Source organism: Sitophilus oryzae, unplaced genomic scaffold, assembly GCF_002938485.1.
Source record: "Sitophilus oryzae breed Bouriz unplaced genomic scaffold, Soryzae_2.0 scaffold_813_pilon_pilon, whole genome shotgun sequence".
Lineage (NCBI taxonomy): Eukaryota > Metazoa > Arthropoda > Insecta > Coleoptera > Curculionidae > Sitophilus > Sitophilus oryzae.
In genome coordinates this window covers 5,227,514-5,245,434 of record NW_022147432.1, presented here as the reverse complement: position 1 = coordinate 5,245,434, position 17,921 = coordinate 5,227,514, and the positions used below count along the sequence as shown (strand labels likewise).

General features: G+C 30.5%; 1 protein-coding gene across 1 annotated transcript in view; it reads left to right on the top strand.

Annotated features, from left to right (window-relative positions):
* LOC115889338 (neurotrimin-like) overlaps positions 1–16,851 on the top strand; it is a 302,596-nt gene extending 285,745 nt beyond the window's left edge. Inside the window, exons 5-7 of the mRNA XM_030909316.1 lie at positions 838–978; positions 12,420–12,633; positions 16,044–16,851. Coding sequence (XP_030765176.1) covers positions 838–978; positions 12,420–12,633; positions 16,044–16,147 — 459 coding nt within the window. The 3' untranslated portion in view covers positions 16,148–16,851. The remainder of the gene's footprint in view (positions 1–837; positions 979–12,419; positions 12,634–16,043) is intronic.
* Positions 16,852–17,921: the final 1,070 nt, after the last annotated feature.

Sequence of the window (17,921 nt, the reverse complement as noted above, 5' to 3'; positions counted from 1 at the left end):
TTTGACTGTGCAGGAAGTCATTCAGAACTTTCCTCGACATTGATATAGGACATTTTTTGGCATTCTCTGAGACAAAACAGAGATCTGGATTTGTTTCAGTGTTCCACCCAGCTGATCTGAAAGAGTTTCGTTCTTTGGCATTAAAAATCAGGTGAAGATCATGTGATTCAGCCTAGCTCGCAAGGCGATCGCCATTTTCATCAGTAGTTCGATATTTCAAAGCAGTGTGATGGTTATTGAAGTCGCCTGCATATATTAATAAAGCTTCTTTCAGAACCTCTCAATTAGTGGTTTCAATTAGCGTAAAAGTATGTTCCTTTAATTTCAATGTAAGCATTTAGAACATCAAAATTAGTTGTAGACATTTTCAATTACTAGAAAAAGTTGTCAAACTTTTAACTTTTCCACTTGATCACGTCACAGTTTTCCTCTACACTACTCGCGAAGTAAGCCGAAGTAGGTCACAGTCCAATAATCAAAAGGGATATTTCGTGTCTCCTCGTGTAATAAAAATAAGCCAAGATAAGACAAAGTTAGACAAGAACGAAACACGAAATTACACTTTTTACTATATTATTCGACCTTGAACTACCTCGGCTTACTTTGCGAGTATGTAGAAAACAATTTTGAATTTTACTAAAACTTTTTATGGAATATTATCTATTACTATAGTCTGCCTGTTTTCTATTTGTTATTTTAATTATATAATAAATAAGCAGGAGGGCTTTCCATTATTACCATAATGTCCATTTGTAAAAATAATTCATTGTTTCATTGAATGATGATTTTTACTTAACTTCAAAAAAAGTTGTTGACTGATATTTTTTTATTTTTTAGATATCTAGTAGTCAGGGTCTGGTGTCACACTTTGCCAATCTACAAATAGTTGTGCCAGAAGCAACAATTCAGGGTAGCAGATCGGGTGAACACCATGTAGATATAGGTAGCGTCATCGATCTTATATGCGTTATTGATAAGGTGAGTGTTTTGCGGTGAGATGAGTCTTAAATAAGTGCAAACATTTTCAGTGCTAGTAGATCTCAATAAAAGAAACATATTTTCTCTTTACCTTTTTTCATTCATAATAAGTTCAATATAACCGAATTATGAGTTATTTTATTTTGAAAATTTTCAAAAAAATGTTTGTTTTTTGCTTAAATTTTGAGAACCTCTGGATCTTTTCTGAGTTTTCTTTCTTGTAAATTAAATCTACTACATTTGTTGCAATATTATCAAGAAATTATGTTGTTTATTAAATATTTTTTAATTAAAATATTGTCAAATGTACCTATAAGAATTTAAATCAAGTGTGTAATACTGAAAATTAACAATAGGCAAGATCAGCAATTTCTAAATAGAAATTCTATATTGTAAAATCAAAAAATTAATATAAATAAATATTCTTCACGCACATACTGAAATGTTAATATTCGACGACCCAACAAATACGAATTCAGTATTAAGCGCAATTCCTCGTCAAATAAAACATCTAAACTTAACTTGTTAAGCAAAATATATTAATAATAAACTACTGTAACCGTAATTACGGATTCTTTTAATTATTAGGTATATTTCCGATACTGTGTCAAATAAATATGAAATAACACTCACAGCTTGTCTAATTACGATAAAATCGAGGAAAACATTTTTAATTGCTTATATTAAGTATTTTTTCCTAGTTTGCTCAAGATTAAAGTGTTTTAATATAATTTTCTAAAATACGGAAAACATTATATTTAAAATTGTTTAGTAGGATAAAATATTTGTCATATTTAAAGCCGCAGCTGCATGCAACAATTTTCTTTTCTTACAGCCAGTATATGTTCTAAAACATAAGATGAATAATGGTTGGGATAGACAAGCGCTTAAGGACAATAAGAGGCTTGAAACAAGGCAGCGGAAAGCGGATATGGGGTGATGTTGGGGATAGCAAATTTGACGGGTTACTACTTATTTATTTCTTGATTAATGATCGGAGAAAATGGGAAACCTTAAGCCCAACGGGTGAATCAATACTATCTGACATGCTGAGGGTAACGCTAATAGAATACGGGCTCTGCAAGGTCTAAACAACGGGATAGGGGACTAACCTTAACCCCTTTTTACTCCTATAACCCTCACTGTCTTCCGCGATGGTTTTTGGATGGATAATTTCTTGTTTGGATTCAATGGTAATGGTATTAATTTTGGAAAACCTCCTCGAATGGGAAGTGTCCTAAATAACGAGAAAGAGAGAGAGTTTTTCACGCTACGTCAAGGGGTTATAAAGGTTTAATTAAAACAATTATTTTTTTTTAGTTAATGAAATAATTTTAAACACCTCTATCATTAAACAAATTTATTTTTTAATTTTTTTAAGTCTCAGTTTCAGTTAACGTTGTTACTGCTTTTTTCAATAACTTGAAATCCATATGTTATTTTCAAAATCAGACGAAATCTGATATATGATTTTACTAATTTTAAAATTATCAAATGTATAAGAATTTAAATCAGGTGTGTAATACTGAAAATTTACAATAGGCAAGATCAGCAATTTCTAAATAGAAATTCTATATTGTAAAATCAAAAAATTAATATAAATAAATATTCCTCACGCACATACTGAAATGTTAATATTCGAGATTAAGACCCAACAAATACGAGTTCAGTATTAAGCGAAATTCCTCGTAAAAAACATCTAAACTTAACTTGTTAAGGAAAATATATTAAATATAAACTAGAAAAAACCGTAATCAGGGATCCTCTTAATTATTAGGTATATTTCCGATATTGTGTCAAATAAATAAGAAACTACATTCATAGTTTGTTAAATTAGGATAAAATCGAGGACAACATTTTGAATTGCTTATATTAAGTATTTTGCTTCTTAGTTTGCTCAAGATTAAAGTGTTTTAATAATTTTCCAAAATACGAAAAACATTATTTCTAAAATTGTTTAGTAGGATAAAATATTTGTCATATTTAAAGCCGCAGCTGCATGCAACAGTTTTTTTTCTTACAGCCAGTATGTGTTCTAAAACATAAGATGAATAATGGTTGGGATAGACAAGAGCTTAAGGATAATAAGAGGCTTGAAACAAGGCAGCGGGGAGCGAATATGGGGTGATGTTGGGGATAGCAAATTTTTAAGGGTTACTACTTATTTATTTCTTGATTAATGATCGGAGAAAATGGGAAACCTTGCGCCCAACGGGTGAATCAATACTATCTGACATGCTGAGGGTAACGCTAATAGAATACGGGCTCTGCCAGGTCTAAACAACGGGATAGGGGACTAACCTTAACCCCCTTTTTACTCCTATAACCCTCATTGTCTCCCGCGATGCTTTTTGGATGGGTAATTTCTTGTTTGAATTCAATGGTAATGGTGTTAATTTTGGAAAAGCTCCTTGAATAGGAATGAGTTTCTTCAGTAACGAGAAATAGAGAGAGTTTTTCACACTGCTTCAGGGTTATAAAGGTTTAATTAAAATAATTATCATTTTTTATTTAATGAAATGTTAAACACCTCTATCATTAAACATAAATATTAAAATCACAAAGTTTTAGTTAGAGTTGTTACGGCCTTTTTTAATGATTTGTTCATATGTTGTTTTCAAAATCTGACGTTTACTAATGTGACGTTTACTACGTGATGTTTACTAATCTTAAAATTATCAAAAGTATAAGAATTTAAATCAAGTGTGTAATACTGAAAATTAACAATAGGTAAGATCAACAACTTCTAGATAGAAATTCATTGTAAAATGAAAATTAATATAAATAAATATTCCTCATGTATGAAATCTTAATATTCGAGATTGGGGTTTAAAAAATGCGAGCACAGTATCAGGCGTAACTCTTCGTCAAATACAACATCTAAATTTAACTTGTTAGGTTAAGGAAATACAGGGTCCGGCAATAGTGCGTCAGGCATCTATAGCTCCTATAATAAAAAAACTTAGGGATTTTGTATAAGTGCAAACCCAAAGTAGGTATTAGAATGTATTTCAGGAAAAAATATTTTAACTTCTACAGGGTGGCTCAAAAAAGTGTGAGTGGTTCGGGATTTTTTTTTATGGAACACATATTATTTCATTTTGCTTCAGAAGGTTCAAAATTATATGCCAAACTTTCTAAAATATAAAATAATTTTAGTACGTTTTTCAAATACATTTTTGTAATATAAGTATTTTAAAATTTTTACCGGTTTCGCAAATATTCGCGTTTTTATTATAACTCCGTTTATTTAACTCTTTCAACGGTAAAATACCAGACCAAAATCATTAGATGGCTTTGACAAAAAAATTATTTAAATAATTTTTTAAATAAGTACAGACGAACTGTAGTAAATGCCTGTAGAGTTTTGATTTCGGGACATTTCATATATTATTTTAAAAGGCTGAAAAAAAATTCTTATTTATTTATTAATATCCATGAAACTTTGAATTTCATAATATTTTGTACAGGGTGGTCGAAATTAGTCTGTTTTAACAGAGAAAACCTATTTCCTAACTAGATAGAGCAAAACCGACATAGATGTCATGGGCTCGATTTCTGAGATACGTTTAATGGCGTAAACCGCTTGTTGATATTTTCACTGCCAACAAAGATACGGGGTCTTTTTGAATTTTTTACCCTTTGGAAATACAAAAGTTATGGGCAATTGCCCATAACTTTTGTATTTCGTGGAATAATAAAATTCTGTAAAAACGTTCTTAAGGCAATTTTTAAGCGCAATCCATTGGCGTAGTCAGTTCTTTTCTATAAATGCTCTTTTTGTCAGAAATAATAAAAAATATAATTTTTTAAATGGAAATCATAGTTGGCTATGAACTTAGAAAAATGCTGGCATTTAACCCTTTCCAACGATATAAAGTTATGGGTATCTATTTCTAAGAATGAGAGAAATATGAGGGTTTTTACATTTATATCGAAGCGGGCTTTGATTTCGAGTTGACCTATTTGCTTAATTATTTTATATCACAATTTAATATTCTATATTATTATTTATCTGCACAATTAAAGACTTTTGAAAAGGGAAATTAACATTTTATTATTATTAGTAATAGTAATTATTAGTATTAGTAATTACAACTGAAATCGATACAATAAACAAAGAACAAAACTAAAAAAACGTATTTTTTCAGTGACGAATATAGTTTTCTAAAAAAATCAAAGATGTTCAAATTGAACACCTCCTTGTTGAATACACAATAAACATTACAACGATTTATTAGGCGAACTGGTTTAATAAGTCCAAAAGCTTGCCCCAGTAGCCTTCTGCAATTTTTCTCTTGTACCAATGGTTCTTCACTTATATATAAGATCTTTTAATGTCCCCCATAAAAAAGTCGAAAGGAGTTAAATGACAGGACCTAGGAGGCCAAGATATGGGCCCCTTGTTCCAACCCAATTCTCTCTAAATTCTCCATTTAATAGTTCAGTTGTAACCCTAGCGTTTTAATTGTAATTGGTAATACTAATATAGAATGTTGATTTACCTTTTCAAAAGTTTTTAATTATGCAGATAAATATTAATATAGAATATTAAATTGTGATAAAAAATAATTAGGCAACTACACACAAAATCAAAGCCCGCTTCGATACAAAGATAAAAAATCTAATATTTCTCTCATTCTTATAAATAAATACACATAACTTTATATCGCTGGAAAGGGTTAAACGCCAGCATTTTTTTATGTTCATAGCCAACTATGATTTCCATTTAAAAAATTATATTTTTTATTATTTCTGACAAAAAGAGCATTTATAGAAAAGAACTGACTACGCCAATGGATTGCGCTTAAAAATTGCCTTAAGAACGTTTTTACAGAATTTTATTATTCCACGAAATACAAAAGTTATGGGCAATTGCCCATAACTTTTGTATTTCCAAAGGGTAAAAAATTCAAAAAGACCCCGTATCTCAGTTGGCAGTGAAAATATCAACAGGTGGTTTACGCCATTAAACTTGTCTCAGAAATCGAGCCCATGACATCTATGTCGGTTTTGCTCTATCTAGTCAGGAAATAGGTTTTCTCTGTCAAAACAGACCAATTTCGACCACCCTGTAGAGGCTGTTCCATTAAAAATAATCATCATAATCCACTCATACTTTTTTGACCCACCCTGTAGAAGTTAAAATATTTTCCTGAAATACAACACATACTACATCAATACATACCTTAGGTTTGCACTTAAACAAAATATTATATTATTATTATTATTAAAATAAGTTTTTTATTATAGAAGTGACAGATGCCCGACGCACTATTGCCGGACCTTGTATATTAATAAAAAAAAACTAGAATAACCGTAATTACGAATCCTGTTAAGTATACGGTATATTTTTCATATTGTGTCAAATGAATACGAAATGACGCTCATAATTTATTAAATTATGATAAAATCGAGATAGCATTTTGTATTGCATGCATTATTGAGTATTTTACTTTAAGTAAATAATTTTTTTAACACATTCAAAAATATTGTGTTAAACAAATATCTATGGTACCGAATATATACTATGTAACGTAAATTAATTAAACAAAAACAGGGGTCCGTTACCACCAACGCGTAAACAACAAATTTAACCAATTAGTAAACCTCCAAACCTCTCTTAAGCAGAATAGGATGAGAAGTTGATCGGGATGAAGAGCAAGTTTTTCTCTCCAACAAACCCGTATACGTCATACCCACGTCAAACAAAAAGTCTAACCAATTATAAACTATTTGCCCTGACGATTTTCACCTATTTTGAATAAAAAATAGATTTTCTTATTACTCAATTTTTCAAAATTTAACTCTACCAAAATATAGTACCATTTTCCATACGTATCTTAATTTCTCTGTTGAATTTCAATTCCAAATTTCTCTATCTGTGGTTTCGTGACAATTTTTCCAAAAATTGTTATTGTCGAGTCGATCCTTTGTCAAATTGGGGTTTTGTGCTGCTGTAATCATAAAAATCGTTCAGTAGGATGAAGGAATATGATTTTATTAAATTTAAACTGGAAAATATCGTGGATCCTGCTGCAACATTTCTCGCATAAAAAGGAGAAATAATGAAAATTTACCACGTTCTTTACTGGCGTATGCATGCCAATTTTATTATAAAATGCACATAAAATAAGCATGTTGTTCGTTGAGGATAAAATTTCAACAAGATTGTGAGAAAAGAAGTTGTGAGTAAAAAATGTATCGTGGATTTTTTTAGCAAGAATATATTAAATTAAAGGCGCCTCTTTTATTTTTTTTTTCGCGTTTTTTTTGGGTATCACTGTATAATTTTGGTGGTCCATCTTTCATCAGTCCTTCTCTCCCTGGGTGAGCTGCCCATTAACATTTAAAGTACTTAATTCTGGGGATCACATCCACAGAACTAGGCATGTTCGGTCCTCCGGTATACCAGTTCCAGGACCGGTACTTTTGAAATATCCCGGTATCGGTTCGTCATTTACAAAATCGGTATACCGGTTTTGGTACCGGTACCGGAAAACCGTTATCGGAAACCCGGTTTAAATAGGTCCCGAAAGACCGGTTTCAATCCGACAAGAAAAATAGGTTCATGATAATATGAAAATCAAAAACCTGTATAAAACGATTTCGGTACCGGATTTTGTACAAAGCTGTTTATGTTTTCCTACTCTAGGTATAATCATATAGTACATTAGGTTTACATAAATAATGGTTAGTTTTTCCCTTATAATTTATAATTTATTTTTTATTAACAACGGCAGCATATGTGTGTGTCTGTATAGTAATAAATATAACAATCCAGAATTCTGCCCTATTAAAAAAAATGTTTTCAGGTTCAAATGTGTTATTAAAAAATTGGCGCCGGGAGGAACGTATAGCCGCCCCACAGTGGGATATTTGACACCGATAATTGATCGAAATTTTTTTATGTAGACCTTATATAAATTATTGCTATTTTCAATTAAAGAGGAAATAATATGAACAAAATAAAGGATAATTCGTCGATTCTAAAAAAAAGAAAGAAAAATCACGGTTCCAGTGTTTCCACGGTCAATGCCACTAATGCCAGTAGTGATATCGCAACTAATACTACTAATGCTACGACTGATCCGCGACCAGTGTCCATACCACTAAAGCCGCTACTAATGCCAAATTGTGCTATACTGCTAATGGCACTAATGCGATCGCTTTGTACACAACAATGCCATCGCGGTTTACACCTCGCATTAGTATATCACTGATTTTCAAATTAGAGGAAACCAAGAATGTTTTTCTCATTTCATCAGCAAAATCGCAAAAAGTCGCAGTATTTTATTTTATTGTATGAAAGCCCAATGTTTACTAAGTAAAACGTATATAGACAATATGCTGAATTCTTCGAAATGCGCAACTAAATCTCTAAGTATAATAAAAATGTCACAAATTTAATCAAATTTTCTGAATGCCTAACTTTTAGTTGCAAAAAAAATCGTTAGTATAGAGACTATCAAAATAAATAATATGTTTTTGTAGAATACATACCTGCAGCTTGCTGAGCCATTTTCAATCAAACCAATAATATAAACGTAAAAGGAGCACAAGAACAATAACAATTTATAATTTTAAACATAAAATTTAGCCATTTACCTCTTATCTGTGAGAAGTAACAACTTTGACGTTTCGTTGAAACAAATGAATGCAACTAAACACATCCATAGCAACGCCATTCATGGCAGACATGATTTAACTTATCATTTATCTTTTTTTGGGAAACCTTAAACACATTTGCTTTTTCGAATTTCGATCACCTTTTTCATGCTAATACTCCACCCCATACTAAAATATGTATGTATATACTTATATACTCCGCCCATACTTAAATATGTTAATAAAAAGTTGGTAGGCGATTCTTTTAGTTTCAAAGTAAAGGAATTTTTCCATTTTTTTTATCTCAAAAACTGCGACTTTGACTGATTTTGATGTTATTACAAGTTTTGTTGCAAATATTATTCATTAAATTTTTAACCCGGGGTATGGGAGGGAGTTACCAACCCCCTACCACCACCAAAAACTAATGGCCAGATTATCGGGTGCCACAGTATTTTTGTGCCAAATTTGGTTAAAATCGGTTTTAGCGGTTTTTGAGTTATCGTGTTACAGACGGACAGACACACAGACAGACAGACATTTATGACCCAAATAACTCATTTTGAGTGAAATTAAAAAATCTAATTTTTTGCCGATCTTAATAGCCTACCATACCTGTTGGTATGATCGGCTAAAAATTAAAGTTGTTTTCCAACTAGATAAATAACAAGAAAAGAGACCTTCTCTTGCTTTATTTTTGACATGTTCTTTTTGTAATGTAATGAAATATACTTTGACTCAAATGTAAATCCGACGGTTATATTATACAGGGTGGCGCACCTCATTCACCTCGGTAGATTATACGAAAACGGAAATATGTAGAAACAAACTTTTTATGAGTATATGTAGGGAGGCAATGTGCATAATATAAAATTATTTTGAAAATTACAGGGTGTGTGAGAACTAAGATCCACACCCAAGTTATATTTTTTCTTATGGAACACCCGGTATTTTATTGAATTTTTGGATTCTTGGGCATAAAATAAGGAATTTATTATAAGGGTTTAATATGTTTAAATGCTTTGGTTTTTGAGATATTTAAAGATATTTAAATATGCATGCTATGTAAAAAGTTTGTCAACACCCTGTACATTACTTTTCAGGGTTAATTCTTGTGTTGACTTTTGAAGCCAGAGAAATAAACTTTACTAAAAAATGTTATTGCTTCCTTAAATATATACAGGGGTATCAAAAATTTCTGATCTATTTTAAATATTTATTTTACATAAAAACTTCGTTATTTCAAATGCAACACTATGTATTTTTTAAAAAAAGTCGAAGCAGATTTAAATGCTCTTCAAAATCGATATTAGTTTATGGACTTTATTTAAATATATAACAGGTTATTTTTATTTAATTTATCTACAATAAAGTTAAGAAGTAAGTATTTATTCTATTTAATTTACCCCTTTTTAAAACCTAAATATTAGTTAAACATCCCAAAATTGTTATATCAAATAATATTTTTATTCGAAGAAAATAAGGTATATTATATTTTCAGTTTTCATTAAAATTTCATAAGTCTTTTTGTATTTTAAGATACAATTATGAATAGATTTTTTTCCGATATATTGATAGTTATCGATATAGTTATAGATATGTAGATAATTATCGATATAAAATATATCGAAAGGTGAATTGCCATACTTATCGATAGGTAAAATCCATTATCGCCCATTCCCAATGAGCACCGATGCAAATGATTTAAAATCTGTATTAAAAATAAAATTCCAATAAAATGGTTGGATATAATCGATTGAAACACTTGGTATTCCGACCGAACGCATAGATCTTGCATCTTTTTGTATTGCTTTCCCGAAACAACAAACGAAGACTAACAAGAAACGTGTTTCCTTGGTTCTCTTTTTTTGAAAATGAAAGAAAAAAACACCGACTTACATTTCCTTGACGGTTTTTTTCTGATCCCGGAGCAAATCTCAAATAATCGTCTTTCCGTGGAGGATTTCCTTGTCACGGTTATATGTATGGTAATAACGTAATAAAAAAACGTTTTATATAATATTTTTTATTCGTATAAAGAATTATGTGTTTCTTATTTTATCGTTATACGGGGTGATCCAATAATACGAGAAAATAAATGATGCATGGTTTTTAAAGGTACGTTTTCTTAAAATATTTTGTTATATACAGGGTGTCCTAAAAAAGTGATAATTCATTTTCGTGTGTTTGACAGGGTTTCTCGTTTATGAATAGCGGTAAAAAGGTACGGTTTTCACACTGCTGTCCTATATTTTTATGGAACTGAAAATGCTGCACACAGATTTGTGACTCTTAAGCTTCATTCAGAACCTTGCAAATAGTGGAATAAATTAGTGGTTTTAATTACACTTTATATTTTTTAGTTTACGATTATTCACAGTGTTTATAAAGAATAGAGAAAGCCTAATATTTACCTTATAAAACAATCGACCTTTGATTTCTATCCACAATAATTTCTCTTGACGGAAGATAACCAAAATGACATTTCTCGCAAATTTTGAAGTATAATTAGTGGAAAAGTTAAAAGTTTAAAATTTATTGAAAATGTCTACCACTAATTTCGACGTTCTGAATGCTTACGTTGAAATTAAAGGTACAAACTTCGACGATAATTGAAACCACTAATATATTCCACTAATTGCGAGATTCAGAATGAAGTTAGTTCCTGAGATACGTTACTTGTATCTTGTTTATCTTATAACTTATTAAAAAGGTGAGAAATGAATCCCAAAAAAATGTCCACGGAGAATCCAGTGGCATAATAAGTTTTTCGCTTGGAACTGTCACTCTTGAAATATGACCGAAACTTTTATATTTTTTTAAATAGGATATCCTGTATGTCTTTTTTTTATTTTATTTGCCTTGTTATGAGCTGTTGAAAAATATAATATACCTACTCTATACTATTTTCATTTTAGCACCTATCAGAATTTTTCAGCTGATTTAGGAAAATAAGTATAGAGTATATTATATTTTTGGGAAGCTCATAACAACACAAACAAAACATAGGAATAATATACTATTCTGGGTGTTCTATGTAAAAAATATAAGTTTGAATTATATTTCGAAAATGACAGCTCCCAGCAAAAAACTGGATACGTGAATGGATTTTACGTAGAAAACTTTATGGGACACAGAGTGTTCACGTTTTCGATCAGTTATAAGATAACCAAGATACAAAAGAGGTCGAAAATTGCAACATTTTCAAATTGGCCCTGTAATTCATAAACCAAGGGAAGTAGGACAATTCTGTGTGTGACATCTTTAGTTTAATAAAAAATTAGCACAATGATGTGAAAACAGCATCTTTTTATCTCTATTCGTAAATGAATAACCCCATAAAACACAGGAAAATAAGACACCCTGTACACAAAAAGTATAATTTTTACTCCCAATAAAACAATACAGGTACTATTAAAATTCGAGAAAATAATAATTTTGGGAAATTGATTTGTGTGTCTGAAAACGTTCTATCCTTCTTAATCTGTCTATAATTAGAGTTAATGTTTGACAAATTTTATGTCAATTTTTAGGAAATGACGTCTAGAGATTGACCTCGTCAAAATTATTATCGATTGTCATTCCCCAGTTCTTAATTTTAAATGCCATCTACACTATGTAGTTTGAAGCAGAGTTGAAAACAAGTGTTTTAAACATAATCCCAACTTTGTTGTTAAAACCGTGTTTAAAACAATGAAAACAATTTTAAACCATAAAACACAAGTTTTGTCTAAAATAAAAAGAACGTTTTCTTTTTTAACACCGGTTCCGAATCAAAATAAGATTTTTAAATATTTTTTCTTATTCGCCAATTTTCTGCTTAATATTTCTAGAGTCCAACACCACCACAATACGTTTTTTGGTACCACAATGACCGAATGATCAATTATGACACTGCTAGAGGTGGTATATCGGTGGAAACCGTTCCTGGACCAAGAACTCAGAGCAGGCTGACCATCCAGAACACTAATGATGCCGATTCTGGAAATTACACCTGCACAGCATCGAATACTGAGTCTGCTTTTATCTATGTATTTGTATCCGAAGGTAAATTTCAATACTTTGTAAAGTAGTCTTTTATAATGGGGTACCGTATTATCTACAAAAACGTCGTCACAGTTTTGATTCTGTGAATTAAAAGTGTGACTTTTTTCTTGTGAATTAAAATAACAGACACATCTGCCTCTGTCAGAAATCCTCCCAGTCAATGACTAAAGAATACAAGGACATGTAACCCCCATATACGGGCGGCAGCAGAATTTTTGTTGTTAGACGGCCATTTTTTTTTGGTTGTAACGAATGAGTCATCAGTTGGTCATCACCGACAATTTTAGCGATTTTTAATAGTTTGCGTGTAACTTTATTACAATGGTGATTAGTTGTTCAGCCTTTCAAGTGTAAAAGCCGCAGCGATAAGAAAGCGCTAGTAGTTACGTTTCATAGATAAATAAACAGTCCACTCCACCTTTTTAGCGTTTTCTTATTGAATTCTATAATTATTTTTCTGATAAATAAAAATTTAGAAAACATTTATCAATACGCTAAAAAAACATAATTTACAACTAAATCCAAAAAAATCTAAAGCTATAATTTTTTGCGCGAAGAGAAAAAGAGACACCTTAAAATCTAAAATAAAATATTCTATAAATAATGAGGACATCGTATTTGTTGATTCCGTCAAAAACTTAGGTGTTTATTTTGATGAAGATATAAAATTTTCAAATCATATTTTACAATTAACAAAGACGTGCTAGATGAACTTAAGATTACTCTATTCAAATAGACAACTATTATCCCACGAAATGAGAGTGAGACTCTGTCAACAGCAAGTTCTCTCCCGATTATTATATTGCATTTCTGTCTATTATCCGGGTGTGGACAGTATCGCTGCAAGGCGACTTCAAAAAATTCAAAATACCTGCTGTAGATTTGTGTATAACTTATGTAAATATGATCATGTATCAGCAGCTATTCAAAATCTTAAGTGGTTAAGGGTAGAAAACACTTTCAAATATATATTTTTATCGTCGCTCAAACGTGTTATAGAAACTTCATTGTCTCCCTATTTAAGACAATAATTAATTATTAGGCAAAACATACATAAATTGGATTTAAGCTATATCTCTGGATTTAAGAGATAATTTTTTTCTTACTATGTCTCTACATAGGACAGCCATGTTTCGAAACTGTTTCACCTATAATGCTGTCAACCTGTTTAACGCCTTGACCAAAGATTTAAAATCATATACAGGGTGGCGCACCTCATTCGCCTCGGTTGATTATACGAAAACGAAAAGATGTAGAGACGAAATATTATATGAGTATATGTGGGAAGGCAATGTGCACAATTTAAAATTATTTTGAAATGTATGGGGTGTTTCAGAACTAAGATCCATACCAAAGTTGTATTTTTTCTTATGGCACACCCTGTATTTTATTTCATTTTTGGATTCTTGGGCCTAAAAAAAGGTATTTATTATAAGGGTTAAATATGTTTAAAATCTTTGGTTTTTGAGATATTTAAAGATATTTGAAAATGCATGCTACAATAGAATAGATTATAAACACTCTGTACATTGCTTTTCAGAATTAATTCTTGTGCTGACTTGTAAGCCAGAGAAATAAACTTTACTAAAAAATTTGATTGCTTTATTTAATGTATATTAATGTAATATTAATTTTACATAAAAACTTCGTTATTTCAACTGTATTTTTTTAACACCCTGTATTTTTTTAAATAAATCGAAGCAGATTTAAATGCTCTTTCAAACTATATAAGGGTTTCCTATATCTATCTAGCTCAGATTTTGAATAAAGAGCCATTTTTCAATAAAATGGGAACCAAGATGGCTTATGTCAAGTTTCTAGTGACAGTAGCCATTTTCAAAATCGAAACTAGTTTATGGACTTTATTTAAATGTATAGCAGTTTACTTTTATTTAATTTACCTACAGTAGTTTAATAAATAATATTTATTAAATATGTATTTACTATTCTTTCAAGAAAAACGACGATACAGTTAGTTCTCTCATTTATTTTATGATCACTCGTAGATATATGGATTTTCTATAAAAGAGCCAATTACGGCAAATGCATTTTCTTTGCTTCCAATGACAGGTTTCTGCCGAATAGGCTTTTTATAAACCACACTACCATAGCTCTGCGAAATAGAAAAGTATTTTTTCAAGGAACGCTTATCAAAAAGATTCCTATTTGGATATCTTTGAGCATGGGCTCTTTAGGCGAAGAAACAATTTTCCTCACAAAATAAAATCACTAGTAACATATCCATTCGTTCCGCCAGCAAATACTGCTTTATTTTTCTTGATAAAATAATGAATAATGAAGTTTAATAAGTATTAAACTATTGTAGCTAAATTTAAGTAAACTGTTATAAATCTAAAATCTAAATAATAATGTCCACAAACTAATGTCGATTTTGAAAAGAGTTACTAGCTTTAACCAGAAAATTGCCATAGCGACATTAGCCATCCTGATTGCCTTTTTTTGGGCCCCAGAATCCAAAAATGAAATAAAATACCGGGTGTTCCATAAGAAAAAATATAACTTTGGTATGGATCTTAGTTCTGAAATACCCCGTACATTTCAAAATAATTTTAAATTGTGCACATTCCCTCCCCGCATATAACCATAAAATATTTTGTTTCTACATCTTTCGGTTTTCGTATAATCAACCGAGGCGAATGAGGTGCGCCACCCTGTATATTCATACACTCTAAAAAATTTAAAATACATTTAAAATCATATTTATTAGATATTCAAAAGGTTTAGGATTAGGTAATTTAATACTGTTATTGTGTAACTTATTTTTTTTTCTTTCTTTTGATTTATTATTTAATCATTATCTTTTCGTATAGATCATTAGATTATAATATTAGTGTTAGACTGTAAGCATTACTGTAATTTTTGGGTTAAGTGTGAGTGGCTTTTTTAGCCAGACTTCGCCCATTTATTTATTAAATAAGGCCATTATGATTATTATTATTATTATTATATATGTATTTAATATGTGCTATACGTCGATACTAGTTTTGTACCTTTTGTTAACATTTGAATACGTTTTTTTCGTAATTAATTAGTATGTTACCACTGCATACACCATAGGCATAGTCAAAACATTTATCAAATTGTAAATATCTCTTATAGAGCAGCTAAGTTAAGAAAAATATGTGACACGGCACTGTTTGGTGGCATGGTAACAATTTCGTCGCAAGTGTTATTTGTCCTTGTATTCTTTAGTCATTGCTCCCAGTGGACAAACTATAGGTTTAGTATAGTTCCAGACTCAAATTCATTTTCCAAAAAAACGTTGACTAGATTTGCGCGTCTGAAAAGTTTATACTTTTTTATTTAAATAATATTTTTTACATGTTTTTAAATAATAACTTTTAACATGTTCGATCCCTTTGATATTTACACAAAAATATATATTCCAGGTGACAACGTGGATGCTATATTAATGAGAAAATCAGGCGCCATTTGCCTCATCAGTCAGCTGTTCCTGTTGCTTTTTCCATTTTTGACACCTGTCATTCGATAGACGAAGACAGAAGACAGCCGAACACAGAAGACATGTCATTATTTGTAAAAAAAATATCGAGAAAAGAATAAAACTGACTGAAATGGACATCTGTCAACATGATGCGATAAGTGTATAGAACAAATGTACGAGCATCTGTGGTGAGAAGCGCTAAATCTGATTTTAAAAAATTAAAAATAAACTGTCCTGTATAAAAATGTACAATTTAAAGACTTGTAACGTTTACTAATAAAATAAATAAATTAGAGTTTTTTTTTTGATTCTTATAAAGTGGAAATATGTAAGAATCAAATAAAAAAGAATATTATATAGAGGAATTTAAAAAATCGATTTTTCGTTCTAAGAAAATAAAATCTTCTAGGTGTCTATTTTTCACGAAAAACCTATATGTTTATTAGCAAATACATCAAATATATCTTTTAATAAGTCTTGACTAAAATTAAGTAAAAATTAAAAAAAAAATAATAAATACATAAATCAACGCCAGATTTATTTATTTCAACATTTTTATTGAGATCAATTTTTTTAGTAACTTTGAATAAAGCTCTATAGAACTCTATAGAAAGATATATCATGTTGATGATATATTCGATGATATTTGCTTCACTCTGTATATTCTAACGTAACATCCGATTGTAAGAGAAGTATAAATTTAAATTATTAAGAAAATAACCAGAATCGAAATTCAGGAATTTTCTGTGGCAATATAATAGCTATTTATGTAACTAGTACCTAAAATGATGTTTTTTAGGACGAATCATTACTGTTTGCGGACGAGGCGTTAGCCGAGTCCGAAATAGTAGATGAGTCCTAAAAAACATAATTTAGGTACGTGGTTACATACACTATTTTTTGTCATACGCTTTTTACAGTTTTTAGAACGCATATTTGCAAATTTTCCATATTTGAAATTATAATGTTTGAAAAAGTTGGTTTATAAATTCATCTTAGTAACGAGTTTGTTTATTTCATCGCATTTTGACATGTCATTCGAAATTTGTCACAAAATCACACAAATTCATCAACAATTTTAAAATGTTCCAAAATCCCGAACATATTGCTAATAAGGCCAAAAGAAATCGTGTTGGATTTACTTTCTCTGTGAAGTCTCGTGCCATTTACCAGAAAGAATATGATGTTTTTAATGAATGGAAAGACAAAAATGGCGTATTCGTTGTAAAATGAAGATGTATTGCTAAATTATTTCCACGAAAAAGTAAGTACCTAGGTACCTATTTAAAAGAGGCTTTTAAATTAAAATATTCTTAAATTACAGTCACAAACATTCAAACCATCGTCAATTTGGTCGAAATATTCCATGCTGAGAGCAGTGTTAAGTGTTAAAGAAGATATTTATATTGACAAATTTCCAAAACTTATTGCTTTTTTGAAGAGGAATTCGGTTGGTTACGAGCCTAAAAGTCTAAGGGTTTTGTCCATAAAAGAGATCGGTGGATTTTTTGGCCACGGCTAGTGATGAAACTTATTTACTTACTAAGGTAAGTTTGCGATAATGATTTTTAAATATATAGATGGTTTCTTATTCCATTGTATTTGATTTTTAGGTAGCTCTTGTCATTGGCCTTTGTGGAGCATGTAGAAGAGAAGAATTGTACTCTCTACGAGTGCAAGACATCATAGAAAAAGACAACAGCTGCCTTTTAGTTACCCTTGCGGATACAAAAACTAATATCAAAAGAGTGTTTCCGGTGGTGAACGAAGGGAACGTTGTCAATCCAGTTGAGTTGTATAGAAAATATGCTTGTCTTAGGCC